Source organism: Pan troglodytes, chromosome 2 (genome assembly GCF_028858775.2).
Source record: "Pan troglodytes isolate AG18354 chromosome 2, NHGRI_mPanTro3-v2.0_pri, whole genome shotgun sequence".
NCBI lineage: Eukaryota > Metazoa > Chordata > Mammalia > Primates > Hominidae > Pan > Pan troglodytes.
The window spans coordinates 51,940,332-51,965,156 of NC_086015.1; the positions used below are offsets into that span (position 1 = coordinate 51,940,332).

Sequence of the window (24,825 nt, forward strand, 5' to 3'; positions counted from 1 at the left end):
CTGGGATTACAGGCACCTGCCACCACGCCCGGCTAATTTTTTGTATTTTTAGTAGAGATGGGGTTTCACCATGTTGGCCAGGCTGGTCTCGAACTCCTGACCTCAGGTGATCTGCCCGCCTTGGCCTCCCAAAGTGTTGGTATTACAGGCGTGAGCCACCGTGCCTGGACCAATTTTTGTATTTTTTGTAGAAATGGGGTTTCACCATGTTGGCTGGGCTGGTCTGGAACTCCTGACCTCAAGTGATCTGCCTGCCTCAGCTTCCCAAAGTGCTGGGATTATAAGTGTGAGCCACCACACCAGGCCGTAAATCTGTACTGAGTTAAAAAAAAAATTCTGATACCTAATACAATGAAAATGTGATGAAAAATATATATATATGTTAAAAAATTAAAAAAAAGTATTTATGTGCCCGTTAACCCTAAGTGTTATAGTTCAACAATTTAATTCCTCCAGTGGTGATATCACTAATATAAGCAAAACATTTGTGATTGTTCTGAAATTTTTATACCTGCTGTAAGCTGCTAAAAAATACACCTGATGATTTATATTGATTACCAATACTGCAACCATTAACTGATAAAGGGAGTCTCTAATAGTTTACCTGCCGTTGGCTGAGGAGGTTCTGCAACAGCCTCTGGGGAAACAAAGGACTCTGAGTGTGGAGAGTTTAAGGCTTCCACAGACCACCCCTGAGGTACAACAGCTGTGTTGCAGGGAGACATACCTAATATTGAAACACAAACAAATACATTTTGAAACTTAGTAAGCATTGGAAACAAAAGGTATTTGATATATTTTTGTTTTGTTTTGTTTGTTTTTTTTTTTGAGACGGAGTTTCGCTCTGTTGTCCACGCAGACAGAGTGAAGTGGCGTGATCTCGGCTCACTGCAAGCTCCGCTTCCCGGGTTCACGCCATTCTCCTGCCTCAGCCTCCCGAGTAGCTGGGACTACAGGCACCTGCCACAGCTCCCGGCTAATTTTTTGTATTTTTAGTAGAGGCGGGGTTTCACCGTGTTAGCCCGGATAGTCTCGATCTCCTGACCTCTTGATCCACCTGCCTCGGCCTCCCAAAGTGCTGGGATTACAGGCGTGAACCACCGCACCCGGCCTAAGAGGTATTTGATATTTAAAATCAGCTGCATATATTGCCAGGAAGACACAGACTAATAAAAAACAATGCAAAAAAAGTTTTTTTTCTTTTTTTGAGACAGAGTCTCGCACTGTCGCCTGGGCTGGAGTGCAATGGCACGATCTCGGCTCGCTGCAATCTCTGCCTCCCGGGTTCACGCCATTCTCCTGCCTCAGCCTCTCAAGTAGCTGGGACTACAAGCACACACCACCACACCTGGCTAATTTTTTTGTATTTTTAATAGAGATGGGGTGTCACTATGTTGGCCAGATTGGTCTCGAACTCCTGACCTCATGATCCACCCGCCTTGGCCTCCCAGCGTGCTGGGATTACAGGTGTAAGACACCGCGCCCGGCCGACAACGCAAACAAGTTTTAAAGGAAACACTGCTGACATTCTTCAGGTTTTAGCTAGTTGTTAGTAGGTGGTATAGTATATCCCAGTAGTGCCATTAATCAACATTCACTGGCTACTTTCTATATAATATATAAAGGGTAATATAAAGATTCAAAATATTAATGATTGAACTCTAGTTCCAACACCACAACCAACATAATATACTATAGTAAAAAACTGCGAGTCTTAATTTCTTCATCTGCAAAATGAGATTAACACCTCCCTTTCCAACATTAGAAGACAATTTTATTAAAATACTTTGTAGCAGTTTTGTTGTTGTTGTTGTTGTTGTTGTTGTTGTTTTTGAGATGGAGTCTCACTCTGTTGCCCAGGCTGGAGTACAATGGCGTGATCTCAGCTCACTACAACCTCCACCTCCCAGGTTCAAGTGATTCTCCTGCCTCAGCCTCCCGAGTAGCTGGGAGTACAGGCATGCGCCACCATGCCCAGCTAATTTTCTTATTTTTATTATATTTATTTATTAATTTTTGAGATGGAGTCTGGCTCGTTGCCCAGGCTGGAGTGCAATGGCACAATCTCAGCTCACTGCAACCTCCACCTCCCAGGTTCAAGTGATTCTTCTGACTCAGCCTCCTGAGTAGCTGGGATTATAGGTGTCTGACACCACTTCCAGCTAATTTTTGTATTTTTAGTAGAGACAGTATTTCACCATGTTGGCCAGGCTGGTCTCGAACTCCTGACCTCAGGTGATCTGCCCACCTCCGTCTCCCAAAGTGCTGGGATTACAGGCATGAGCCACCACACTCGGCCTAATTTTTCTATTTTTAGTAGAGATGGGGTTTCACCATGTTGGCCAGGCTGGTCTCAAACTCCTGACCTCAGGTGATCTGCCCGCCTCTGCCTCCCAAAGTGCTGGGATTACAGGCATGAGCCATTAGGCCCAGCCTAATTTTTGTATTTTCAGTAGAGACGGGATTTCACCATTTTGGCCAGGCTGGTCTCGAACTCCTGGCCTCAAATGATCCATCTGCCTTGGCCTCCCAAAGTGCTGGGATTACGGGCATGTGCCACTGCACCCAGATGGTTTTTTTTTTTTTTTTTTAAGACAGGGTCTCAACTCTGTTGTCCAGGCTGAGTACAGTGGCATGATCATGGCTCAATGCAGCCTCGACCTTCTGGGCTCAAGCAATCCTTCCACCTCAGCCTCTTGAGTAGCTGAGACTACAGGCATGTGCCACCACGCCTGGCTGAATTTTAAAATTTTTTGTAGGACAGGATCTCCCTATGTTGCCCAGATTGGTTTCAAATTGCTGGGCTCAAGCAATCCTGTCACCTCAGCTTCCCAAAGTGCTAGGGTTACAGGCATGAGCCACTGTGTCTGGCTGTAAATGAAGAAGTAGACAAATGTGGCTGGGTGCAAAGGCTCACGCCTGTAATCTCAGCACTTTGGGAGGCTGAAGCGGGTGGATCACTTGAGCCCAGGAGTTCAAGACCAGCCTGGGCAACGTGGCAAAACCCCATCTCTACAAAAAATTAGCCAGGCATAGTGGTACACACCTGTAATCCCAGCTGCTCAGGAGATTGAGGTGGGAGGATCACCTGACCAGGAGGCCAAGGCTGCAGTGGGCCGTGATCGCATCACTGCACTCCAACCTGGGTGACAGAGTGAGACCCTGTCTCAAAAAAAAGGGGAGATGACAGCCCAACTGTGAATCTGTGAATTGTCTCCTTTGATTAATCCAAAGAGAGCCTTGTCACACCCACAGCCCCTAAATCTGACTTTTCTTAGTGGTTAACTTCAAAGGTGATGTGTGAAAGGCCATGTTGATTGTTTGGCATTAAACAACTAAAGGACACCAGAATATGCCACCCCAAAATACGCTACTTTGGCATAAGGACTTTTTTAAGCTGAAGGCTATTATTAGCCTGGAGATGGCACCATAGGAATCTACATAGCAACCTTTACTAACTAGCTTTTACCTACCATTTACCTGTCTCCCACAATTTGCGGCCCCTAGAGACTCAAAAGTCTTTTCCTTCATCTTCTCACCTCTCAAAAAAAAAATTTATCATTCTTTATTGAAGAAGCTATATAAGGTGGAATTCTAAAGCCACCTCTTGCAGAGTTACTCATTCCCTAGGTACCTCTCATGTACATATTAAATTCACATTTTAAACTTTGGTCTCTTTTTTCTTGTTAATCTTTTGTCACAGAGCCCTAGTCAGTGAACCAAAGATGAGTAAAGAAAAAATTTTTTTCCTTCCCTATAGAATAAATCCATTTGAAGAAGCCATACCATAACTGTCTTTCAAGGGATCATTTTGTCCTGCAAATATTGAAGTATCAGCTGTCGCACTGGAGGGAAAGACCAAATCTGCCAAGTCATCATCATGGTACATCTTAAAGGGATCTGGAATATAGAAGAAATCCAAAACTCATTCCTGGTGAATGCAACTAGAAAGATTAATATTTCTTTCTTTCTTTTTTTTTTTTTTTTTTTTTGAGGTGGAGTCTTGTTCTGTTGCCAAGGCTGGAGTGCAGTGGTGCCATCTTGGTTCACTGCAACCTCCACCTCCCAGGTTCAAGCAATTCTCCTGCCTCAGCCTCTTAAGTAGCTGGGATTACAGGTGCCCGCCACCATGCCTGGTTAATTTTTGTATTTTTTTGTAGAGACAAGGTTTCTCCACGTTGGCCAGGCTAGTCTCAAACTCCTGATCTCAAGTGATCTGCCCACCTCGGCCTCCCAAAGTGTTAGGATTACAGGCGTGAGCCACCATGCCCGGCCAATATTTCTTATTATCCTATGATGAATATAGATGAGTTGTCAATAGTAAGTAAACCGAAATCATATGTGACTGCACATGGTAGAGAATCAATATTCACTAATTCATTTGTTATGAGTTAATAATAAATAATCCCTTCTCTAAGATTTGGTTATGTACATCAGATAGCCAACAAATGCATAAAACAAAAAGGGCAACTAATGCTCAACTGTATAACAAACACTCTAAGAGGTGAAAGTATAAACTAAATTTTCAATATATATTTATATAACGTTCATTTTAAGTTACTTTTTAAAAAGACAGAGCCATTAACAAGCTTAAAAAAAAAACCAACAAGTAATTTTTCACCTCATGTGGACATGATGAAGAAAACTGCATTTCAAAACTGTCTGAATGGGACAAGATAAACAATTGTTATCCTAACAGAAGAAATAAACTCTTGACTCAGGAGCTGGCATGAATAAAAGCATTCAAAACATCAGGTAAACTCTTTGCGCTTTTGTACATGAAAAAAAAGCAGGGCCGGGCATGGTGGTTCATTCCTGTAATCCCAGCACTTTGGGAGGCCAAGGCGGGCGGATCACGAGGTCAGGAGATTGAGACCATCCTGGCTAATAGAGTGAAACCCCGTCTCTACTAAAAATATAAAAAAATTAGTCAGGCGTGGTGGCACGTGCCTGTAGTCCCAGCTACCCGGGAGGCTGAGGCAGGAAAATCGCTTGAATCCGGGAGGCAGAGGTGGCAGTGAGCCGAGATGGCGCCACTGCACTCCAGCCTGGGTGATAGAGTGAGACTGTCTCAAAAAAAAAAAAAAAAAGAAAAAAAAAAGATAAAAGAAAAAAAAGCAAAGCTGCTCAGGCTAAACAAGAGTTCCACTTTCTGAAGAGGCCTTCTTGGAATTTATTTTATTATCTTAATCATCCTGAAGCCTTGTTAAAATAAAGATTGCTGGTTCCTAAGAATCTGCATTTCCAACTAGTTCCTGAGTGACACTAACACATCACTCCCTTAAGACACTTCAATTGTCAGAGACAGCCGCATAAAAGCCCAGGCCTTGAGAGAATGTTCATTTTCTTGGCTCTGAGGCAGCTATACCACCCTCTTTTTGTAAGAAATTTCAGGATTAGGGGAGACCACTGCATCGGGAAGTATGAACAAGCAGAAGGCAATATTGGGAAACTTGTTGAGGCTTCTTCTTCAGAAAACCATGGGAGCCTGGAAAAGTGGCACACACCCCAGCTACTTGAGAGGCTGAGGTGGGAGGATCTTCTTGAGCCCAGGGGTTCAAGGCTGCAGTGCACTATGATATGGCGACTGTGAATAGTCACTGCACTCCTGTCTGGGCAACACACCGAGACCGCCCATCTTTAAAAACAAAAAACACAGCCTGTTTTTTGTTTAAAAAAAAAAAAAAAAAAAACCCTTATTTTCAAAAAACGGAAAAATTAGCCAGGCATGGTAGCGCATGCCTGCAGTCCCAGCTACTCGGAAGGCTGAGGTGGGAGGATCACTTGAGCCTGGGGAGGTTGAGTCTGTTGTGAGCCGTGGTTGTACCACTGAGCTACAGCCTGGGTGACAAAGTGAAACCCCATCTCAAAATAAATAATAAAAACAGAACAAAATTAAGAAAAAGAAAAGTAGGGGAGATAGAATATGAGAGAGATGATAAACATTCATTCTTCCCAGTTCTATATGGTTTGGGGTAGCTCGCTGCTTGCTCTGCCTCTCACACTTCCCTTGAGGGAAAAAAGGATTCTTAAAGCATCAAACTGAGTAAATTCTGGATGGTTTGCACTTTAAGATGGGAGCTTGCTAAATTACATGTAAAAATAGATGATTCTTACAGAGTTCTGTCATTTAGTCATTAATTTTTTACTGGGTGCCTACCACATGGCAGACCCAGTATGCTCTAAAAAACCCAAAGATGTACAAGGTCAGGGATGGGAACATTTATATATGTTCCCACAGGATATATTTTGGTTCAAGTCAAGGGAGATCTTTGCTTGATAAGTATTTAAGCTGAGAACTAAAGAACTGAGTGGTTATGAGGAGGAAGACAAACCTTTTCTCTCTCTACATTCCCTCTCCTCTAATCCCACAGTTTAAAATTCCATCTATAGGTTGATGACACCTGAATTTATAATTCAAGACCTCTAGACCTCTCCCCTTATTTTCAGACTTTTATGTAGCATGTTTCCAAATCTACTCATTATATAGTCTTTCCATCTCTAATGGCATTCTATCCTTCTATGTTTTTTGCAAAAAACCTTGGAGTCATCCTGGACCTCCTCTTTTTCACACACCACAGCCAACCCATCAGAAAATCCATTGCCCTTGACCTTCAAAATGTGCCCCAGAACCTATTTCTCCCCCAGCTCCATGACTAGGGTTTCTCACAAGGTTGCAGTCCAGCGGTTGGCCAGGGGCTGTGGTGATCTGAAGACCTGACTGGGGCTGCAGAACCTGCCTGTTAAGATGGCTTACGTGGCCGTTGAATGGAGGCCTCTGCTCCTCTCCCATGTGTGCCTCTCTATATCAGCTGGCTTTCCTCATGATGAGTAAACACAGAGTGATCAAGATGGAAGCTACAATATTTTTTTTTTTTGAGATGGAGTCTCGCTCTGTCGCCCAGGCTGGAGTGCAGTGGCGTGATCTCAGCTTAATGCAACCTCCGCCTCCTGGGTTCAAGCAATTCTCCTGCCTCAGCCTCCCGAGTAGCTGGGACTACAGGCATCCGCCACCACACCTGGCTAATTTTTTGTATTTTTAGGAGAGACGGGGTTTCACCATGTTGGCCAGGATGGTCTCCATCTCTTGACCTCGTGATCCACCTGCCTCAGCCTCCCAAAGTGCTGTGATTACAGGCGTGAGCCACCGTGCCCGGCTGAAGCTATGATATTTTCTGTAATTTAATCTTAGAAATGACACACTATTATTTCTGCCATCTATTCTACAATCACACAGACCAAACCTAGTACCACATGGGAGGTGACTACACAAGGGTATCAATACCAGGAGGCAGGGATCATTGGACGCCATCTTGGCAGTTGACTACCACACTCAACTTTCCGCTGAGGAAATTAAACTCCACTGAATTTTTTTTCCTACTCAAAATTGGTCATTCCTTTGTTACCCTTGCTGGCTCCTCTTCTTCCTGATTTAAATTATTTATGTATTTATCATTTGAGCTCGGGCGGTCAAGGCTGCAGTGAGCCCAGACTGTGCTACTGCACTCCAGCCTGGGCGACAGAGGGAGATTCTGTCTCAAAAAAATAAAATAATGAACAAAATATGGTATAGCCATACAATGGAGTATTACGTGTCCATAAAGAAAGTACTGATACATGCCACAAAATGCAGGACTCCTCAAAACAGTATGCTAAGAGAAAAAAAGCAGTCACAAAGAAACCACTTTATATGATTCCCTTTATATAAAATGTCCAATCTAAGCAAATTTATAGAGACAAAAAGCAAATTGGTAGTTGCTTAGGGTTGCAGTGGATAGGGAGATAGGGGTGATATTTAAAAGGTACAGAGTTTCTTTTTGTGGTAATAAAAGTGTTCTAAAATTGAATCTGGTTATGGTTATAACCATAAATAGATAAATAGATAGGTAAGTAGATAGAGTACAATTCAGCGGAATTTTTTTGGAGACAGTTTCACTCGTTGCCCAAGCTGGAGTACAATGGCACGATCTTGGCTCACTGCAACCTCTGCCTCCCGGGCTCAAGTGATTCTCCTGCCTCAGCCTCCCAAGTAGCTGGAATTACAGGCGTGCACCACCATGCCTGGCTATTTTTTTATATTTTTAGTAGAGATGGGGTTTCACCATGTTGGCCAGGCTGGTCTCGAACTCCTGACCTCAGGTGATCTGCCCACCTCAGCCTCCCAAAGTGCTGGGATGACAGGCGTGAGCCACCACGCCCGGCCAATTCAGTGGAATTAAGTTACTCTATTTTATTTATTTTATTTTATTGAGACAGGGTCTGGCTCTGTCACCCAAGCTGGAGTTCAGTGGGACAGTCTCGGCTCACTGCAACCTCTGCCTCCCGGGCTCAAACGATCCTCCAACCTCAGCCTCCCAAGTAGCTGGCATTACAGGCGCCCGCCACCATGCCCGGCTGATTTTTTTATTTTTAGTAGAGACGAGGTTTCACCATGTTGGCCAGGCTGGCCTCGAACTCCTGACCTCAGGTGATCCGCCTGCCTCGGCCTCCCAAAGTGCTGGGATTACAAGTGTGAGCCACCACGCCTGGCCTAAGTTACTCCATTTATCTACTCTATCTACTCTACCTATCTGTCTGTCTGTCTGTCTACACATCTATCAGGGACAGGGTCTTGCTGTGTTGCCCACGCTAGAGTACAGCAGCATGATCCTAGGTAACTGCAGCTTTGAAGTGGCAGACTCAAGTGATTCCCCCACCCCAGCCTCCCGAGTAGCTAGGACTACAGGCATGTGCTGCCACAACCAGCTAACTTTTAAAATGTTTTGTAGAGACAGAATCCCATTATGTTGTTCAGGCTGGACTCAAACTCTTGGCCTCAAGTGATCATCCCACCTATGCCTCACAAAGTGCTGGGATTACAGGCACAAGTCACTGAATCTGGCCGAACTATATACTTTAAATGGGTAAACTGTATGGTACTGTGAATTATTGGCCAGGCGCAGTGGCTCACACCTGTAATCCCAGCACTTTGGGAGGCTGAGGTGGGCAGATCATCTGAGGTCAGGAGTTTGAGATCAGCCTGGCCAACATGGTGAAACCTGGTCTCTACTAAAAATACAATTTAGTTGGGTGTGGTGGGCACCTGTAATTCCAGCTATATGGGAGGCTGAGGCAGGAGAATCGCTTGAACTCAGGAGGCAGAGGTTGCAGTAAGCTGAGATCGCGCCACTGCACTCCAGCCTGGGTGACAGAGCAAGACTCTGTCTCAAAAAAAAGAAAAAAAAGAATTGTATCTCAATACAGCTTTTTCTTCACCCTCCCCCCATAATTACTTTGTACCTAGGAAAGCCAATAACTGACAAATGGTACAGAACATCACATACTAGGTTACTTGAAACAAACGATGAGCATCTTATAAGTTAGATGTCAAAAAAGAAGCCATATTTAAGTGGAAACATAACTTGAGCTCTCAATCTGGCTAACAGGGAAGTACCAAAGCTATTCCTTTAAGGCTCTTTTGGAACTCATTCTTCCTACCAACTCTAGCTCTGGGCTACTACAGATAGGCTTTTTGTTTGTTTGTTTGTTTGTTTTTGAGATGGAGTTTCACTCTTGTTGCCCAGGCTGGGGTGCAGTGGCGCGATCTCGGCTCACTGCAACCTCCGCCTCGCAGGTTCAAGCAATTCTCCTGCCTCAGCCTCCCGAGTAGCTGGGATTACAGACATATGCCACTACACCTGCCTAATTTTGTATTTTTAGTAGAGACAGCGTTTCTCCATGTTGGTCAGGCTCGTCTCGAACTCTCGAACTCAGGTGATCCGCCCACTTTGGCCTCCCAAAGTGCTGGGATTACAGGCGTAACCCACCGCACCCGGCCTGTTTTTAATTTTATAGAAAGTGGGTATGAATCAGCTTTCTCTTCTGTCAAAAGAGGATATATATATTTGGCAGAGTTAGGTAAGAAATACCGATAATGTGTATATAAAGGCTCTAGCACTGTGCCTGGCACAGAACAGCACTGGTTTAACATTACCATAATAATTCCTTCTGGAAGAATTAAGGTTCTAAGGTACTATGGATCCTCTAATCTTCAGTGTATATGAATTTCACATAATGTATTTAAAATAGGTTTTGAAGAGCAGGGAACTACAGGGCATTAAGTGTCTCAAAGGAAAGGATAAATGAAGAAGAGAAAGGGACAAACCAATGCTAAGGTTGTACTTTGTGATCTATACTTAAGCTAAAGCATTTTCATCTGAATGGTGGTTGTAGCTTTTTCACATTTATGTCATAGCACACATTTAGTAGTCACGAGCAAGCCAACACTTACCAGTCTGGATAGGATTGACCACTTGCTCAGGTTGGAAACAAAAGTTGGTATCTTCTGGCCAGTTCTGGCTATTTGGGTATTCCTGGTAGGCCATTTTCTCTTCAAGGAATTCAGTTGGAGACCCTTAAAATACAGACACAAAACAAAAGTTACAAGATATTACAGTTTTCTCCTCCACTACAGTGGAATTTCTACAAAGTATTACAGCTAGTACAATATAAAAAATCCTATCTAGCTAGTGTCTTACAAGAAAACTTACAACTTAAAGAAACTTAACTTAACTTACAACTTAACTTAACTTAAACTTACAAGAAAAAAATTATCTTTCTTTTAATTGAAAGATAAAAGGAGCTGGGTGCAATGGTGCGTCTGTAGCCCCATTTACTTGGGAGACTGAGAGAGGATTACCTGAACCCAGGAGTTTGAGGCTGTAGTGCACTATGATCGCACCTGTGAATAGCTACTGCACTCCAACCTGGGCAACATAGCAAGACTCTGTCACTAAAAAAAATTTTAGATAGAAGGAAATAAAGTAGGTCATTAAGGTTAAAAAAACACTACAGAGTGACTTCTAGGTTATGCAGGCACGAAGAGGGTAGTGATTTCTCCACATGAAAGAACAAGGATAAAACTGTCAAAAGCAACAATTTCAGGGAGCTGGAATTAAAAAAAAAAAAAAAGCCAGCCTAAATAAGTGGAAAGGTATAACATGCTCAGGAATGAAAGATTCAGTAATGTTAAGATGGCAATCCTGAAAATGACCAATATATTGAAGAATGAACAAAATAAGCTCATTCCATAATTTATATAAAAATGCAAAAAACCTAGAAAAGCCAAAACAATTTTGAAGAAAAACAGTTGAAGGGCTTACATAACCTGATTTCAAAAGTTATTATAAATGTACCAACTCAGGCTGGGAGAAGTGGCTCACCACCTGTAATCCCAACACTTTGGGAGGCTGAGGCAGGCAGCTCACTTTGAGGTCAGGAGTTCGAGACCAGCCTGACCAACATGGTGAAACCCTGTCTCTAGCAAAAATACAAAAATTAGCTGGGCATGGTGATGCATGCCTGTAATTCTGGCTACTCAGGAGGCTGAGGCACGAGAATCACTTGAACCTGGGAGTGGGAAGGTTGCAGTGAGCCAAGATTGCGCCACTGCACTGCAGCCTGGGTGACAGAGCAAGACTGTACCAACTCAGCATGGTATTGACAACGTGGTATTGGAACAGAACAGGTTCAGAACGTGGTACTGGAACAGAACAGGTTCAGAAAGAAACATACAAAGTTAGGGTCAACTGGCTATCTACAAACATAATATAATTCAACATAATTATATTCAACCCAGAAACAAATTTTTTTTCTACAAATGATACAGAAACAATTGGACACTGACCACATACCATATGCAAAAGTTAACTCCAAACAGATCAAAGACCTAACGTAGCTCACTTGCTAACTTATTATGCAAAAAAAAGAGACAAGACAAAGACCTAATGTAAGAGTTAAAACTAAAAAAACTTATAAACAGGAAAAAATCTTTGTGACTTTGGATTAGGCAAAGATTTCTTAGACATGTCACCAAAAGCACTATCTGTAAGAGACAAAATATATAAATGGGACATCATGAAAATTTAAAACTTTTGCTTTTCAAAGATACTATTAAATGGCCAGGCATGGTGGCTCATGCCTGTAATCCCTGCACTTTGGGAGGCCGAGGCAGGCGGATCACCTGAAGTCAGGAATTCAAGACCAGCCTGGCCAACTGGGTGACACCCCGTCTCTACTAAAAAATACAAAAATTAGCTGGGCCTGGTGGCCTGTGCCCGCAGTCCCAGCTACTCGGGAGGCTGAGGCAGGAGAATCACCTGAGCCTGGGAGGCGAAGGTTGCAGTGAGCTGACATTGTGCCACTGTACTGCAGCCTGGGGCAACAGAGTGAGACTGCGTCTCAAAAAACAAAACCAAACAAAAAAACAAAAGACAACAACAAAGGTACTATTAAAGAAAATGAAAAGAGAAGTCATAGACTTCGAGAAATATCTGCAAATCATAAATCTGATAAAAGATTTGTATATAGAAGAGATTATAATCTCTTACAATACAATTATAAGATAAACAACTCAATTTAAAACTTGATGGCCGGGCGCAGTGGCTCATGTCTGTAATCCCAGCACTTTGGGAGGCCAAGGTGGGCGGATCACAAGGTCAGGAAATCGAGACCATCCTGGCTAACACAGTGAAACCCTGTCTACTAAAAATACAAAAAAAAATTAGCCGGGCATGGTGAAGGATGCCTGTAGTCCCAGCTACTCAGGAGGCTGAGGCAGGAGAATGGCGTGAACCTGGTAGGCAGAGCTTGCAGTGAGCGGAGATCACGCCACTGCACTCTGGCCTGGGTGACAGAGCGAGACTCTGTCTCAAAAAAAAAAAAAAAAAATTGGCTAAATATTTCAATAGACATTTTACCAAAGAAAATATATAATGCGTAATATGCACATGAATGAAGCTCATCAGTCCTTAGGGAAATGCAAATTAAAACTACAATGAACTCCTACTACAAAACCACTAAAATGGCTGTTATCAGGCCAGGCACAATGGTTCATGCCTGTAATCCCAGTACTTCGGGAAGCTGAGGCAAGAAGGTCACCTGAGCCCAGGAGTTTGAGACCAGCCTGGGCAACATAGTGAGACCCTGTCTCTACAAAAACATACAAAAAAAAATTAGCCAAGCATGGTGACGAGTGCCTTTAGTTTCAGCTACTCAGGATGCTAAAGCAGGAAGATTGCTTGAGCCTGGGAGGTCGAGGCTGCAGTCACCTGTGATCACACTACTGCCTTGGTGACAGAAAAAGGCCCTATTTTTTAAAAAAGGCTGTACAAAAAGACTGACAGGAGCAATTTTGAGAATGTGTAAAATGGTAGCTTGGTGGTTTCCTTTTATTTACTTATTTTTGTTTTTCTCAAAGTTGCTCTTTTTTTGTTGTTGAGACAGGGTCTTGCTCTGTCATCCAGGCTGGAATGCAGCAGTGTGGATCATGGCTGACTGCAGCCTCAACTTCCCAAGCTCAAGCAATCCTCTCACCTTGGCCTCCCAAGTAGCTACAAATATAGGCACTTGCCACCACACCTGCCTAATTTAAACAAAATTTTTTTTTTTTTTTTTGAAGAGACAGGGTCTCATTATGTTGCCCAAGCTGGTCTCCAACTTCTGGGCTCAAGCAGTTCTCTGATCTCAACCTCCTCAAGTCCTAGGATTACAGGTTTGAGCCACTGTGCCTGGCTCCATCTGTATTTTTAAAGACTAGTCAAGTACAACAGTGAGAAGCAGGGAAAGAGTGGAACGTGGAGTTCAATCTGTAACTGACTGTGAACAATTGAGATAACTCACTACCCTTGGACCAGCCTCTTTTTATTTTTTAAATAACAGTTTTATCGAGTATAATTCACAAAATTCACTCTTTTAAAGTCGAGTTCAAAGGTTTTTTAGCATATACACAGTTATACAACCATCACCACTATCTAACTTCAGAACATTTTCTTCACTCCAAAAAAGAAATCCCATATCTTTTCTCCTTTCCCACTTTCCCCTACCCCTCGGTAACCACTCGTCTACTTTTTGTTCCTAAGGATTTGCCTAATCTAGATATTTCATATAAATGAAGTCACACAATATGTCATCTTTTGTGACTGACCTCTTTCATTTAGCACAATGTTTTCAAGGTTCATCCATGCTGTAGTATGGTAACTGAACTTTATTCCTTTTTATAGCCAAATAACATTCCACTGTGTAGATCCACCACACTTTGTTTATGCATTAATCAGTTGACATTTGGTTGTTTCTACTTTTTGGATATTGTGAATAATGCTGTTATGAACATTCACGTACAGGTTTTTGTGGGAACGTGTTTCAATTATCTTGGATATATCCCTAGGAGTAGAACTGCTGGGTCATAAAGCAACTTTATGTTTAATATTTTGAGACACTGCCAAACTGTTTCCAAAATGGCTGCATCATTTTACAATCCCAATAACAATACATGAGGACTCCAATTTCTTCACATCTTCACCAACATGTTGTTATCTTTTTTTATCATAGTCACCCTAGATGTGGTAAGAAGTAGCATCTTATTGTGGTTTTGATTTGGACTGCTCTAATGACTAATGATGTTGACCATTTTTTCATGTGTTCATCTGGCATTTGTATGTTTTCTTTGGAGACGTGCCTGCCTAAGTCCTGTATCCATTTTTAATTTCTACTTTATTTTTAGAAGTGGGGTCTCATTATGTTGCCCAGACTATTAGAGTGCAGCGGCTGTTCACAGGTGCAATCATACTGCCTTGCAGCCTCAAACTCCTGGGCTCAAGTAATCCTCTTGCCTCTGCAAGAGACACCTACAGCTGAGACCACAGGTGTACACCACCATGCTTGGCTATCTTTTTTTGTTTTTATTTTTGAGACAGTCCTGCTCTGTTGCTCAGGCTGGAGTGCAGTGGCACGATCACAGCTCACTGCAACCTTAAACTCCTGGGCTCAAGAGATCTTCCTGCCTCAGCCTCAAGAGTAGCTGGGACTACAGGTGCATGCCACCACACCTGGCTAATTTTTTTTTAAATTTTTGTAGAGAAGAATCTCAAAAGCATTATGCTAAGTGAGGAAATCAAGATACCAAAGAATATATATTGTATGATTCCATTTATATGAAATTTCTAGAACATACAGAACTATAACAGGAAGCAGATCAATGGTCACCTGAAACTGTAGGTCAGAAAAGGGACTGGCTTTGTAAATGGGCTCAAGGGAACTTTTAGGGTAATAAAAAAATGTTCTAACGGTGGATTACACTGATGGTTGCACAACTCCATAATATTACTAAGAATCATTTCGACTCCGTAATTTTACTAAGAATCATTTACTTCCACACTTACAACAGGTAAATTTTTGGGTATGTAAATTACACCTCAATAAAGTTTTTTTCTTTCTTTTTTTTTGAGACAGGGTCTCACTCTGTCACCCAAGCTGGAGTGTGGTAGTACGATCATAGCTCACTGCAGCCTCGACCTCCCTGACTCAAGCGATCCTCTCACCTCAGCCTGCCAAGTAGCTGGGACTACTGGCATATGCCACCCTGCCCAGCTTTTTTTTTTTTTTTTGAGACAGAGTCTTGCTCTGTCACCCAGGCTGGAGTGCAGTGGCACGATCTGGGCTCACTGCAAGATCCGCCTCCCAGATTCACGCCATTCTCCTGCCTCAGCCTCCCAAGCAGCTGGGACTACAGGCGCCTGCCACCACGCCCGGCTAATTTTTTGTATTTTTAGTAGAGACAGGGTTTTACCATGTTGGCCAGGCTGGTCTCAAACTCCTCAACCCAAGTGATCTGCTGCCTCAGCCTCCCAAAGTGCTGGGATGACAGGCATGTGTCACTGCACCTGGCCCCAAAAGCCAACTTTAAATGGCATTTCAACACAAGTAGGTTCCCCAGAGCTGAATGTGGTGAAATTGGGTTAATTATGTAGTTTAATTTTCTGTACTCTATGTATGTATTCATCACCATTTCAGCAGATACGTAAGGCCAATTTTACATAGGTCACACATACTTGTTTTTAAACACTGCTGGAGAAGAAATCTCAAGGCTGACTGAAGCAACAGACTCAGGCACTGGGTAAAGAGAGGGACAGGACAGCAAGAGCTAATCTACTGGTGGTGACCAGGCAGCACTGAATCAACAACACCACAACATATTAAATAATTTTTTTAAAAAAGTGATTAGGGTTTTGAACCCTACTTTTCCCCAGTCAAATTTCTACCCCTTCAATACCTTTTAGTATCTGCTGTATACTGATGGCATAGTTTTGAGACAGCGTCTCCTTTTGTCTCCCAGGCTGGAATCCAGTGACTTGATCTCAGCTCACCCTAAACTCCGTCTCCCAGGCTCAAATTATCCTCTCACCTCAGCTTCTTGAGTACTGGGACTACAAGCACGTGCCATCACGCTCGGCTAATTATTGTATTTTTGGTAGAGACAGGATTTCACCATGTTACCTAGGCTGGTCTTGAACTTCTGGGCTCAAGGAGTCCACCCATCTTGGCCTCCCAAAGTGCTGGGATTACAGGCCACCGTGCCTGGCCCAGTCTGCTTTCTTATAAACAATATTAGCGCGGCTCATAATTTACATATTACTAACAAACGAATCAGTGACTCCTTCTATTTCACACACTCAGCTCTTTCCTTGTTTTTTTGTTTTTTTCCCCCAGTGGTAACCTCAGAACTTTAAAGTGAAAGGAACCTAGAGGATCACCTAATCCAAACCTCTGAAGTTTAAACCATGCCACATTTGTCCAGATAATTCATTTACCAATTTAAGCGCATACTGTCAATCGCTATTCCAGGCATTAGTGATTCAGCAGTAAACCAAATGGTGAAATGTCCTGCTCTCATGCAACTTAGATCACCACCATCACCACCCTATGCTTAGGCACTACGAAAACACAGAAGCAAGTATTAGCCTAGTTGAGAGTTTAAGACATGCCCAATGATGCAAACCTCTGCAAGCTTTAGTTTTCATAACTAATACCTACTTCATAAGGCTAAGATATGTGAAGTGCTTAGAAAATTATGAGAAACATGCTAAATTATTGCTAATCCTATAATAACCATTATGGTTTATGTAGGACAAGTGTCTACAATGCAGTAAGTGCTACTTATAGGAGTTTAAAGAACAGTCACATAACACAGTCGTGGGATGATCTAGGATCTTCCTGTAGGAGACTAGAACTTAATTGAATCTAGGAAGATAGAAGGATGTAATTAAATGAAGCTGGGAAACAGAGAAAGAGACAAAGTGGGGAAGACACACAGCAAGCAAAATAGAAGTTAGGGCCATGGGCAAGAATGGGAAAACCAAGAGCATATCACTTTGGATGAAACACATTTATGAAGGACAGCAGTTCTTCATAAACGGCAGCTAGAGTTTCAAAGGCCAAATAGAAACTTAAGATTTGTCTGCCTGAATGCCTTCTAAAGGGAAACCCACCCCTAGGAACCATCCCATTCCTCTATTTGGTCCTGGTGTTTTGCTTTCCCCACCAAAGAAGTAGACTTGTGATTCAAGCAGGCCCAAAGCCCTTTTGGAGAAACCTGATATACAGACATTTTAAGATATTGAACCATAATAATATACCTGAGCTGGCCGGGCGTGGTGGCTCACACCTGTAATCCCAGCACTTTGAGAGGCTGAGACGGGTGGATCACCTAAGGTCAGGAGTTCGAGACCAGCCTCATCAATATGGTGAAACCCCATCTCTACTAAAAATACAAAAATTAGCCGGGGGTGTGGTGACGTATGTCTGTAGTCCCAGCTACTCAGGAGGCTGAGACAGGAGAATTGCTTGAACCCGGGAGGCAGAGGCTGCAGTGAGCCGAGATCACACAACTGCACTCCAGCTGCAGTGACATAGCGAGACTTAGTCTCCAAAAAAAAAAAAAAAATTAGGAATATACCTCAAAAAAATTAAGAATTTTATATAAGAATATAAAATTAAGAATATAGCCGCCAGTGGCCATCTTTCTCAACCCTGAAAGACACTGCCTAAGAATGAAGCCAAAGAAGGTGTAGGGAGGAAAGAAGGGGAGAAAGAGGAGGGTGGGAGAGAGACAAAGAAGGAGAAGAAGGAGAGAAAGAGGCCAGGCATGGTGGCTCACACCTGTAATCCTAGCACTTTGAGAGGCTGAGGTGGTGGATCACTTGAGGCCAGAAGTTTGGCACCAGCCCGACCAACGTGGTGAAAACCCGTCTCTACTAAGAAAACAAAAAATTAGCCGGGTGTGGTGGTAGGCACCTGTAATCCCAGCTACTCGGGAGGCTGAGGCAGAATTGCTTGAACCTGGGAGGCAGAGGTTGCAGTGACCCGAGATCACATCACTGTACTCTAGCCTGGGCAACAGAGCGAAACTCTGTCTTAAAAAAAAAGAAAAGAAAAAAGGGGGAGGAGAAAGGAGAGACTTATGGATCAGGTATTATTCTAAAACCCTTATATGTTAAAAAAAAAAATCTAGCTACAAGCACGCAACAAAATATACAAATATATAATGCCTAGTTCTTATAATGGCACACGTAACATTGAGGAAATCTTTAAAAACAAAGCTTCTTCACAGGACAGAAAAGCAATCTAAACCAAAAAGAAATATGCTAAAGAAGGAAAACAGAACTAGAAAACAGAATCAGGAGCCCAGGCACGGTGGCTGGCGCCTGTAATCCCAACACTTTGGGAAGCCAAGGTAGGCAGATCACCTGAGGTCAAGAGTTCAAGACCAGCCTGGCCAACATGGAGAAACCCCGTCTCAACTAAAAATATAAAATTAGCCAGGCATGGTAGCGGGCTCCTGTAATCCCAGCTACTCGGGAGGCTGAGGCAAGAGAACTGCTTGAACCCGGGAGGTGGAGGTTGCAGTGAGCCAAGATCGCGCCACTGCACTCCAGCTTGGGTGACAAGAGCGAAACTCCGTCTCAAAAAAAAAAAAAAAGAAAAGAAAGAAAACAGAATCAGGAGACCCAGGTTCTAATCTTGACTCTGCCACTTAACTTTGGGTGTGACCTTAAGACTGTTAGAGCTACACTACTCATCCAGAATTTAAAAAAAAAATTGTGCTACATAATTTCTGAAGCCCATTTTAATTTTAAAATTAATTCTGAGACTTTTGACTTATCCATTCATCTTTATAATTCTCAAAAATCTGGTAAAACATAACTTACAAATAAGACTCAGCAGTTATTAGACAGATGAAATACTTGGTCATTTAAGTAGATGAAAGTACTCATCACTTGTCTAAGCCAGAAAAATGATGATGAATCAAAGAACAAACCACAGCATCCTCGGGAAGGTTCACAAGTGGCATATACACTGAGCAGAGGGGAAGAAAAGGTGATGAAACTTGGATAAACGCCTTTTTAAATTAGTAAAAATATTAAAAGCAATATGTTTTTTCATAGGATTAATATATTTGTCTTAGTTCTTGAATCACAAAACACAAATGTAATAAAACAACCCCATTCTGGATTACTGCAGTGAAATTAATCAGAAAATTATAGGAGAAAGATGTTTCTGATGTTCTCAGGTTGAAGGTAGGAATCAATCTCAGAACCTTTGGCTACCTTCAAGAACAGCTTTTCCTTTTTCTTCTTTTTTTTTTTTTTTTTTGAGACGAAGTCTCACTCTTGTCCCCCAGGCTGGAGCGCGATGGCACAATCTCAGCTCACTGCAACCTCTGCCTCCCGGGTTCAAGCGATTCTCGTGCCTCAGCCTCCTGAGTAGCTGGGATTACAGGCGCCTGCCACCATGCCCAGTTAATTTTTGTATTTTTAGTAGAGATGAGGTTTCACCATGTTGGCCAGGATGGTCTCGAACTCCTGACCTCAGGTGATCCGCCCGCCTCAGTCTCCCAAAGTGCTGGGATTACAGGCATGAACCACTGCACCCGGCCATTTTTCTTCTTTTATTATTATTATTATTAAATATTCTAAAAAATCTATAGAGGGAAAGGAGGGAGAGAACAGCTGGGCACCAGCAGACATATTTGAGTTCTTACTTTTATTTTATTGAGACAAGATCTCTGCTGGGTGTGGTGGCTCATGCCTGTAATCCCAGCACTTTGGGAAGGCAGAGGCAGGCAGATCACTTGAGGTCAGGAGTTAGAGACCAGCCTGGCCAACATGATGAAACGCTGTCTCTACTAAAATTACAAAAATTAGCCACGCATGGTGGCGCACACCTGTAATCCTACTCGGGAGGCTGAGACAGGAGAATTGCTTGAACCTGGGAGGTGGAGGTTGCAGTGAACCGAGACTGTGCCACTGCACCCAGCCTGGGCGACAGAGCGAGATTCTGTCTCAAAGGAAAAAAAGAAAAAAGGGAATTGTTAATTGAGACAAGGTCTGACTGTCTCCCAGGTGTAGTGGCGCAATCACAGCTCACTGCGGCCTCAACTTCCAGGGCTCAAGCAATCCTCCCCTCTCAGCTTCCCCAGTAGCTAAGGACACAGATGTGTGCCACTATGCCCTTCTAATTTATTATTGTTATTATTTTGGGGGTAGAGACAGGGTCTCCATACATTGCCCAGGCTGGCGTTGAACAACTGGGCTCAAGCAATCCTCCGGATTTGACCTCCCAAAGTGCTAGGATTACATGCATGAGCCTCTATACCAGGCCCATATTTGAGTTCTTAACCCTGGCTTTGCCACAGGCTAACCATGTAAATTTGGGACAGCCCTTTCATCTCTCTTAGTCACAGTAATGACCTCTAAGGATACTTGTTCAGTTCTAAAATTATGGTTAAGTAAAGAACATTCTTCAAGTCACATCCTATTTAGAGAAGGTGCACCTACCCATCTATTTCAAAGCTTATAAAGATGATGTGTTTAGGGCTTCAACAACACAAAACATTATTACGGCAAATGTTAGATGCTAATCTAAAGCCTTCCTTACCCATCAAATGAACCCATCCCAGGCTTGTTCCCTACTACTCCAACAGGAAAGTCATGCAGTAAGTATGCTGTCCCCTCATGGCTCCTGCTAGAGCCTGTGCTCCACTCTGCCCCTGTGCCTTTGCTCATGAGATCACTGATCCCCTGCTTGAAATGTCTCCTCCCTGATCCAATTCCAAAGCCACCACTTGGGCCTCATAGCTTCCACAGAACCTCTCTGATGACTTTAATGCTCATTTTCCACTACTTAGCTCTTTTACCATTCACTGTTACTAGGAAAGAATTTAGTCCTTAAGCACATGTTTTCCTGTTAGTCTTTTTTTAAAAAATTAAAAAGCCTTTAAGTATTCTATTTATCATTAAAATTTTCATTATTTTACATGTTAGTAAGTGAACTCATTAATGTTTAAAAAGAAAATACTGTGCTTTTACTACTTTTATTTCCTCACAATGCCTAGCTAACTGCATGAGACAGAATAGTATTCAATAAATAAGTTGCTATCAAATTATCACAAGATCATTATTTGGGCTAAATGATGTAAGTTAAATTCACATTATACACCAAACTTCTTGGAAAGTGATTTGCATTTATTATAAAGAGCATAAGGTTGGTGACATAATTTTTTTTTTTAAAAAAAGCATAAGGAATTCCAAAATAATTTAAACAATAGCCTATCATTTCTAAGATAAACATTAAAAACTCTGATTCTGCTTATATTTCTTACTCATGGTAAGAAACTGTAAAGAAATAGTTTTTGTTTTTTTTTTAAACAACCACCTCTTGATCAAAAAATAAGTTTTTAATCAGAGAAATGGGTACATTTTCCTCATCCCTCCTGGAGAAGGAGCATGAAAGTCTGTTTTTTGTTGTTGTTGTTGTTTTCATTTTTTTAAAAAATTTTTTGAGGTGGAGTCTCACTCTGTTGCCTAGGCTGGAGTGCAGTGGCACGATCTCCACTCACTGCAACCTCCCAGGTTCAAGCGATTCTCCTGCCTCAGCCTCTCGAGTAGCTGGGATTACAGGTGTGCACCACCATGCCTGGCTAATTTTTGTACTTTTAGTAGAGACGAGGTTTCACCATGTTGGTCAGGCTGGTCTCAAACTCCTGACCTCAGGTGAGCCACCCGCCTTGGCCTCCCAAAATTCTGCAATTATAGGTGTGAGCCACCACACCTGGCCCAAATCTGGTTTTAAGATGCAGAATTTTGCTGGTTATTCCCTTCCACAGGGTGCAGCACAGCCTGGAGCAGCTATCTCAACAGCAAAGTTCAGAATCACCCCGCCACCATTATTATTAAGGAGCATGTTTGACCAGAGGCTCACTCCCACATCTTTATTCAATACTGCTGACCTAGATTTTGTTCTTAAAACTACACAGCAGAAGCAGGCAAACTCCCCTGTAGAAATAACAGCCTTCAGAATAAATTTTTTTAGCATACTTGCAATCTACTCAGAGAGTCTATTTCAGTAAAACTACGGAAAATGAAATTCTAAACAAGAAGCAATTTACATAATGCAGTAGAAAAAATACTTACCCCTACCACTGGCCATCCCTAGAGACTTTGATTCTCCTATAAAAGTAGAATGGGGAAGGACAGGGGACAGTTTTCTATCTCTGTGAAATTGAAGGCATTTAACAGAAAAGGCATATGGCTAAACATTTAAAGTACTAATTAAACAAGTAGCATATCTACATATCAAAACTAGACTAATTCTGTCACATATGATCCATTCCAAGTGCAAGATAGACTGATGGATTTTAAATAACAGTACAAAAAGTTCATTGATATGGTTTCAGATTCCCCATTGCAAATAACCTTTAAGAAACTACCACTTGGCTAGGTGCAGTAGTTCACCCCTGTAAACCACAGCACTTTGGGAGGCTGAGGTGGGAGAACTGCTTGAGCCCAGGAATATTTTTTTCATTTTTGGAGACAGAGTTTTGCTCTTGCTGCCCAGTCTGGAGTGCAATGGTGCAATCTCGGCTCACTGTAACCTCTACCTCCTGGGTTCAAGCAACTCTCCTGCCTCAGCCTCCCAGGTAGCTGGGATTACAGGCAGCCACCACCACACTTGGCTAATTTTTTGTATTTTTAGCAGAGACGGGGTTTTACCATGCTGGCCAAGCTGGTCTCAAACTCCTGACCTCAGGTGATCCACCCGCCTCGGCCTCCCAAAGTCCTGGGATTACAGCGCCTGGCCAGAGCCCAGGAATTTGAGATCAGCCTGGGCAACATAATGAGACCCTATCTCTACAAACAAAAAAAAAAAAAAAAAAAAAAAAAAAAGGAAGAAGAAGAAAAGAAACTACCATTTGTGAAGTTTTGATGTCAAATCAAATACCCATAGTTACCTGGAAAAAAAACTGTCAAAATATTCCTCCTCCTAACTACGTATTTGTGTGAAATGGATTTTCTTCATATGCTGCAACCCAAACAACATATTGTGACAGACTGAATGCAGAGGCAGATATAAAAATACAGCTGTGTTCTATTAAGACAGACATTTAAAAGATTTTTAAAAGCGAAACCATGGCTGGGCTCGATGGCTCACGCCTGTAATCCCAGCACTTTGGGAGGCCGAAGTGGGCGGATCAAGAGGTCAGGAGTTCGAGACCAGCCTGGCTAACATAGTAAAACACAGTCTCTACCAAAAAAAAAAAAAAAAAAAAAAAAAAAAACTGGGCATGGTGGCGTGTGCCTGTAATCCCAGCTACTCAGGAGGTTGAGGCAGGAGAACTGTTTGAACCCGGGAGGCAGAGGTTGCAATGAGCTGAGATCGTGCCACTGCACTCCAGCCTGGGCAACAGGGCAAGACTCCGTCTCAAAAAAAAAAAAGGCAAAAACGCTACCACTGTTCTTACTAATCTCCTTCATTTTTGAAACTATACTTCTCAATAAAAATATTGTTTATTATTACTTTTTAAAATGAGATAAGTATTTTTCAGGTTTCTCCAGTTTTAGTTTGATAAATAGATATAACCCTCACAAACACAAGCTCTTTGGGGGTCTTTACTAAGGGCTGTGCTAGTATTTGGTCTCTAAACTCCTTTACAGTTTTAGAAGTCTGTTAGTCCAAATCCCTATATACTCCAGTGCAGGCTCACTCTTCTAGCCTCCTACAGCCCCGTTCTTCCCTCTCCCCATTCCCTGCAGAAAGTCAAGGAATCCAAGACAAAGTTCAGGCTTCATTATGCTTTTGGGATAGAAGCTTAGCCATGTGAGAAATGAAAAAATACACAACACAGTATCTCATTAAGAGCTAAACTTAATCATAAAGACGTTAAAATGGCATAACAATAAAAATTAAGAAAAATTAATGCTGGCAAAGGTGCTTCACAGAAAAGAAAGGGGAAAATGTCTGGATGTGGTATTTTCATTTACTACTGACAGTTTTTTTTAAATTAAAAACTTTTTTTTCTATTTATTTTTAGAGATGGGGTCTCACTTTGTTGCCTAGGCTGGAGTGCAGTAGCTATTCACAGGCATAATTATAGCTCACTGCAGCCTTGACTGAGCTCCTGGCCCCAAGTGATTCTCCCACATCAGCCTCCCATGTAGCAGGGACTACAGGTACATGCCACTGTGCCCTGACAATCACCACTGTTTTTGTTTTTTGTTTTTTTCACGCACACGGGGATACCAGTTACTGTTGACATTGTAAGTAACGCATGTGAGAACATCTTAGATTATTAGATAAAACAAAGGTGACAAGGAAAATACGTGTATATTCATATACATACATATCTTACAGAATGCTAAAATAGTTGTGGTAAAATTGTATTGATTGTTGAATCTGGAAAAATGTATAAAGTTCTTTCAACTTTTCTATAAATTTGAAATTATTTCAAAATAAGCTGGGCATGGCGGCTCACACCTGTAATCATCGCACTTTGGGAGGTGGAGGCAGGAGGATCGCCTGAGCCCAGGCATTGGAGACCAGCTTGGGCAACGTAGCAAGACCCCAACCTCTACAAAAAAAATTTAAAAAATTAGCCAGGCACGGTAGTGCACACCTGTCATCCCAGTTACTTTGGAGGCTGAGGTGGGAGGATTGCTTGAGCCAGGATTTCAA

The 24,825-nt window shown here is 42.4% G+C and overlaps 1 protein-coding gene across 47 annotated transcripts in view; it reads right to left on the reverse strand.

The window, feature by feature from the left end:
- The window catches only part of MAP4 (microtubule associated protein 4), a 232,064-nt gene that overhangs the window by 67,373 nt on the left and 139,866 nt on the right, over positions 1–24,825 (reverse strand). For 35 of the 47 annotated variants that reach the window (XM_054681795.2, XM_063805704.1, XM_054681804.2 and 32 more), the window contains 3 exons: positions 10,271–10,393; positions 3,787–3,900; positions 605–727 (listed from right to left, as the gene is read on the reverse strand). In XM_054681795.2, coding sequence (XP_054537770.1) covers positions 605–727; positions 3,787–3,900; positions 10,271–10,393 — 360 coding nt within the window. The remainder of the gene's footprint in view (positions 1–604; positions 728–3,786; positions 3,901–10,270; positions 10,394–24,825) is intronic. The other 12 variants (XM_063805710.1, XM_063805709.1, XM_063805701.1 and 9 more) reach the window with 1 other exon arrangement.